Source organism: Drosophila suzukii, chromosome X, assembly GCF_043229965.1.
Source record: "Drosophila suzukii chromosome X, CBGP_Dsuzu_IsoJpt1.0, whole genome shotgun sequence".
NCBI lineage: Eukaryota > Metazoa > Arthropoda > Insecta > Diptera > Drosophilidae > Drosophila > Drosophila suzukii.
Window position 1 is genome coordinate 7264928 of NC_092084.1, and position 6319 is coordinate 7271246.

At 44.5% G+C, this 6319-nt stretch overlaps 1 protein-coding gene across 2 annotated transcripts; it reads left to right on the forward strand.

Annotated features, from left to right (window-relative positions):
• Positions 1 to 885: 885 nt before the first annotated feature.
• gt (transcription factor giant) lies at positions 886 to 3436 on the forward strand. Of its 2 annotated transcripts, none has more exons than XM_036820447.3 (3): positions 886 to 1007; positions 1062 to 1686; positions 1760 to 3436. In XM_036820447.3, the coding sequence occupies exons 2-3, from the start codon at positions 1635 to 1637 to the stop codon at positions 3097 to 3099; spliced, it is 1392 nt and encodes a 463-aa protein (XP_036676342.2). In that variant the 5' UTR covers positions 886 to 1007; positions 1062 to 1634; the 3' UTR covers positions 3100 to 3436. The 2 variants fall into 2 exon arrangements, with proteins under 2 accessions (XP_036676342.2, XP_016939344.2); XM_017083855.4 differs by having other exon boundaries at positions 1109 to 1686.
• The last annotated feature ends 2883 nt before the right edge of the window (positions 3437 to 6319 follow it).

A 6319-nucleotide genomic window follows, 5' to 3' on the forward strand; every position in this document is an offset into this window, starting at 1 on the left:
TTCGCCGTAAGCCACTTCCGTTGGCCCTCGAGACGACCGTTAGGACAAACAGTTAAGCAAAGTTAAACAAGTCGTTGAGGATCCCACGCCGCAGCGGAAGCCAAAGGGATAAAGGATAATGCATCGAGGATGTTTAAGGAGAAGGACAAACACGAACACAAAACAGTCAACATCACGGACACTTGTCGCAATGATCCAGGATTCTGGATTCTCGATCCTCGATCGTCGAGGTGGCGGCGTCATGAATCAAATGGCCAGACTGGCGAGTGTCCTTGTCGGGATTCCAGGAACCCGATTCTCCTCTAGCGAAATGAGGAAAGGATGCGAATTACGCCAGCCGAAAAGGGCTGAGAAACTGCAGGAACGCCAGAACTCGACCTAATTTCCATAATTTGTCACGCACAATCCACCGAATTCGCCATCGCGCAGATACATGGATGGATGGGCTGGTCAGGAAAAGGATTTCAGGACAAAAGCGCAAAACAAAACGGATTTAGCATTCGCAACCCTTGAACATTGTGCATCCATCATCAACAAACCGTATTCTGTCTCTTTTTTTCTCAGCCAGATGCCTATCTTTCTGGTCAGAAATGTATGATTTGGCCCTAATTAATATAAGCCTTAATATGAGAAATGTTCTAGAAACTTACCCGTATGATTTACTTATACAATTTACTTATGAGCAGAATGTGATGGTACTTATATCCCTCAATATTGAAATACTTTACCATAAGAGCTTTATAAAAATAAATATGGTCTTATTTTTAGATTGTCAGTCTATTACTTTTTTGAGAATAAAGTTTCCTTGGTTAGGAAACGCTCTTGGGTTTTTAAGTTCTGTAACGCTATATACAATTTTAATAAAAAATGTTATTTAAATTGCAGATGCGTATAACCACATCTATAATTCAAGAAATCACAATGAGTTATAGACTCATTTCTGCAATCGATTACCCATAACACACAATTTCCAGCTTAAGAATCCTGACATTTAATATGGATGCAATGTAAGTACTAATATTTATAGACCAGTTCTATGAAAACGAAGTAAATCACTTCAGAGGTGGTACGAATTTTCCCGTTTTTTCCTCATTGAACGTCATTGTAGCCCCCGAAAAAAACCATATCCTTTCGCGGGAACCGATAATATAAAAAAAGTTCGAAAACTCTTTTTACTTTTTGTTAAATTACGCTAAATGGCAAAATAACAATAGCACAAAGACTTAAGATTTTTGCGAAAAATGCGAAAACCAAAGGAGGAAAGGGCAGTCGCCGCACCCTCGTAAAACCCTTTCGAAGGCGGTGCGACAGAGAGGGCGACCGAAGAGAGTGGGACAGCGAGAAATCAGAATCACCCCTTTGCCCTTTGAACCGCCTACCTGCTTCGTACCGCTTCGGCTGGCCGCTCGTGTCCGCCATTTCCAACTGAATGAAGCGTCGGCGCAGCCTCCGGGTTTTTGGGTATAAATTCAGGGGGTTCCGACGAGAGGAAATCAGTTTGCGTTCGACATCGTCAGCGTGAAGATATAGCAAGAGCAGCAAAAGCAAAGTCAGATCATCGGTCTACAAAGCCATCCCACCGCTCAGTTGGATTAACCCCAGAAAAGGAAACAGAACCTCATATACCAAACACCATGCTTATGCACGAGAAACTCATGGCCGGGCAGTTCTTCGATCTCAAGACCGGTAAGTTAGCCACGCCCCCTGGATGCTCTTCGATCTGTAAACTAACGAATCCCCTCTCTCTCAATCTCTTCAGATCGCAAGCCCCTGATGCATCACCACCAGTATCAGCACCACCAGACGCACCACCAGCAGCAGTCGCTGCACCACTTGCCACACAGCCAATTGCCGGTCCAGGGATCCCTGGGCCTGCCCAAAATGGATCTGTATGCGGCCTATGCCTACCAGCAGCAGTTACTGGGTGCTGCCCTCAGCCAGCAGCAACAGCAGCAGCAGCAACATCAGCAACTGCAGCACCAGCAACAGCAGCAACATCAGCAACAAGCTTCCTCTGCGGAGGTCCTAGATCTTTCCCGTCGCTGCGACAGCGTGGAGACGCCCAGGAAGACCCCCTCGCCCTACCAGACCAGCTATAGCTATGGCAGCGGTTCCCCTTCGGCCTCGCCCACCAGCAATCTGCTGTATGCCGCCCAGATGCAACAGCAACATCAGCAACAACAGCAGCAGCAGCAACAACAGCAGCAGCAACAGCAACTGGCCTCTTTGTACCCCGCTTTCTACTACAGCAACATCAAGCAGGAACAGGCCACGCCCACAGCTGCCCCGTGCAAGGTCACACCCACCGCTAGCCTCCTCCAGACCATTGCTGCCGCTTCTGCTGCAGCCGCCGCCGCTGCTGCCTCCTCCACCTCGTCGACCAACTCACCCAGACCAGCCAGCAATGCCAGCACCATGCAGATAGATGTCCTGGAGAATCCCCAATCGCCGGCTGTTGAGGCCACCACGCCCACCACCTCTGCCCCCAGCGGCAGTGGGGAGACGGGCAAGAACACTCGCCCCTTCAAGGCCTTTCCCCGTGATCCCCTGGTGATTGCTGCCAACTTCGCGGCCACCGATGTCCTGCTGGACAATCCGCGAGTGGAGCGCTACACCGAGTACCGCAAGAGGGTGCTCGAGCAGATCCGCAGCTCCAATGGAGGATCTCGCACTGTGACCAACCCGAAGATGCGCAGGACCAACTCGAGGAGCGGATCCGTGAACGAGGGCAGTTCTTCGAACAACAACAGCGAAAGCGAGGATCGCGCTGCGGCTGAGGAGTCCAGCGATTGCGACTCCCAGGCGGGCAACTTCGAAGGCAAGTCCTCTGCCAGCAACTCCAGCAACCTGGCCAACACCACCGGGGTGAACTCGGGCATCAACTCGGGCAGCCAGGTGAAGGATGCCGCCTACTACGAGCGGCGTCGCAAGAACAACGCCGCCGCCAAGAAGTCCCGCGACCGTCGCCGCATCAAGGAGGATGAGATCGCCATCAGGGCCGCCTATCTGGAGCGCCAGAACATCGAGCTGTTGTGCCAGATCGACGCCCTCAAGGCCCAGCTGGCCGCCTTCACGTCCGCCAAAGTGGCCACCGCCTAAAAGTCCATTCCTCTCTTGATGCGTTGAACGCGAAGATCCGAATCGTACCGTACACACACATACTACATCCTGTTTTTTGGGTCAGCTTATCTGTGAATAGTTTAGGGGGCTCAACTTTCTTTTTTTGCCACACTCGCATTTAAGTACTTTAAGTCCTTGCAGTATACGTTATATTTGTAAAATGTATTAGCTGATAAGTGCATCTCGCAATCTAACCAGTTAACTAATCACTCGAATCTTTAGTTGTAGCGGTCCCAGCCTAGAATTAGTATCTAGCTATTAAGTGAATTTTTTTCATAACCCTAAGAAATAAATATTAAAATAAATTATCCAAAAATATTTTGTTTTCCTTTCAATATGTCGTTTTTATGAGACTTAACAAGTAATTATGTTTTTTGCATATTTGTACCATTTCCCATTACTTTCTGCCATGAAATGCAGAGATTACCTATTTTTCATTGCCTACATCTGGGCGCAGCATGAACTTGAAATGGATACATTTTCTTGAAAAAATTGATCTGCACACCAGGCAAACATAATCCGCAGCAAGTGGCTGCTGGGCTTTAACATATTCTTACTGGAAGAGAACCGTTAGTTTAGCGTAAGCCGACTAGAGGTGAGCTTTCGCTTGGTCGTCAACAAAAGGCCTTACATATTTTGAAGTGGCACACCTCTAGTAAGGCTTTACAAATTAATCGTTGGCCCCCTACTAATTTTCCTGTTCACCTGGTGTTTGAAATTGAAAAGTTGCTAGTTTACTTCAACAAATTGAAAGGATTCGAAACTAATTTTTAGTCAAAGTGGTGGATTTATGGGTCTCAGACACCAGGCGAACAGAAAACTTAGCAAGTGACAGCTGGTTGCTAAAAGCAAACTTAAATAACTGTTCATTTTCAAGATGGCGGCCCTTTCCATATTTCCCCACCCCCTTTTGACCAATAGGAATCGATCTCCAAGGGAAAGAACCGTTAGTTAAGTGCCAAACGCTGACCAGAGATGAGCAACCATGGCCGTTTCACGAGCATGTCACGATCTTGTCACGATATGACCGAAGTAACAGTTAAGTCCTATGTATTTGCTTAGGCCGTGCCAAAGGGAAGAAATCACGAGAGCATCTCTAAGTATGCTTGGATTAAGCTAATCAGCTGATCGTTTTTCCCCTACTAATCGTTTATGTTCGCCTGGTGTCTGAAATAAAGAAAACAGCCAATTTGACTATTTTCTCGCATGCAAATAAGGTATTTTGATTTTATGATTTTCTAACAGTTGACATTTGAATAAGGTCTGAAATTTAATTTCTTGATCTTTGACACCAGGCCAACATAATCCGTAGCAGGTGGCTGCTGGGCTCTAACATTTTCTTAATGGAAGAGAACCGTTAGTTTAGTGTAGCCGACTAGAGGTGGGCTAACGCTTGGACAGCTACAAAAGCCCTTACATATTTTGAAGTGGCTCACCTCTAGTAAGGCTTTAAAAACTAATCGTTGGCTCCCTACTAATTTTCCTGTTCACCTGGTGTTTGAAATTGAAAACTAGCTAGTTTACTTCAACAAATTAAAAGGCTTAGTAACATATTTTCAGTCAAATTGCTGGATTTATTGGTCTTGGACACCAGGCGAACAGAAAACTTAGCAAGTGCCAGCTGTTTGCTAAATTTAAACTTAAATAACTGTTAATTTTCAAGATGGCGGCCCTTTACATATTTCCCCTCCCTCTTTTGGCCAATGGGCATTGATCTCCATGGGAAAGAACCGTTTGTTGTGAACCAAACGCAAGCTAGAGATGAGCAAACATGAGCGTTTCACGAGTTTATCACGAGCTTGTCCCGATATGCACGAAATAACAGTTAAGTCCCATGTATTTGCTTAGGTCGTGAGTAGGGGAAGCAATCACGATGCCATCTCCAAATAAGCTTAGATAAAACTAATCAGCTGTTCGTTCTTTCGCCTGCTAAACGTTTATGTTCGCCTGGTGTCTAAATAAGAAATTCTTGAAAATAGACAATTTGCTCGACGAGCAGATGAGAGGCTTTGTATTTTAATTACTATTAAATGACATTGACATTTCATTTTATTCTTAATTTGTAATACATTTTTATTAACAAATTTTCCTAGGTGTATTTATCGCGATTTGTTTTCTTATTAAAATGTTTTATTAAAGTTTTGCATATTTTTGGGTCCGCAATAATGTATGTAGGTAACAAACAATTGTCAGCGACATCTAGCGTTGACATACATAGCCTGAGCCTTCTACAGTGATTTTACGGAACATGCTTGCTGTTTACACGGATGGTAAGGAACTTCGATGCCTATAGCGCAGAACCGAACCGATATATCGATAACATATAATTAGGTAAGGAGTCTTGCTGGTGTAAGCACAGACTCGAACCGATAAATATTTATCTATTATTTAAATTTTATTCGTTACAATTGTAAGTTTTACCGGAAACCGTGTTTAAAACTTTGCATAAATTAAATCGTTACCTTTTCGAGCTTTTAAGAATTAGATGGCTTAATGATGAAAATTAATGTACTGTGTCAAGGTAAAATAAGCATATTCTCTACTTATGGGAGGCAATACCATTACATTATTTAAGGCACATACTTTTAATAAATAATATATATATTGGGTTGAAAAAGGTGATCTGGGGCTTTCAATTTAAAGATATGAGTAAAGGACCAAAAAAAAAAACGTATGGGTCTGCAGGCAATCTGTAGAGCAGAACCACTGCCAACTCTTTTCGGCATGCGAAATCGATGGCAGATATAAGATATACCCGCTCATCGATTATGGCAGGCCGAGTCCATTAATAATAAAAATTATGGGGCGTTTACAAGAGGTTGTCATGACAGTCGGCTGACATTTATGCAACTTTATGAGAAGGAGGACAACGGGCGCAAGGGAAAGCCACCCCGCCGGCGAGGGCCAACTGACAAGTCTATCAATTTTTCACACACTCCTCAAGAAGTTCGCAAAAGAGGCGGGGTTGGGAGGCATTTTCCGAGTGATTAGAGGACCTCCTGTCCTCACTCAAGGGTTAAATGCAATGCATGCAAAATGTTGTCGGCTTCATTGCACAATTTTCCCTTTATCTGCGTTTTGTTCGCTGCATATCGAATGCAATAATTTTTGACAATTTGCGAAATTTAAACGTCATGAATGCCATAGTGTCTTAAATTACATTTCCCCTGCCGACTTTGCTCTTTTTTACTGGCCAAGT

What these genes read in the sequence shown, in the direction of transcription:
- gt (XM_036820447.3), top strand. Translation starts at nt 1,635, where the DNA reads ATGCTTATGCACGAGAAACTCATGGCCGGGCAGTTCTTCGATCTCAAG. An exon ending in GTTCTTCGATCTCAAGACCG is followed by an intron (nt 1,687 to 1,759) that starts GTAAGTTAGCCA and finishes CAATCTCTTCAG; the next exon opens with ATCGCAAGCCCCTGATGCAT.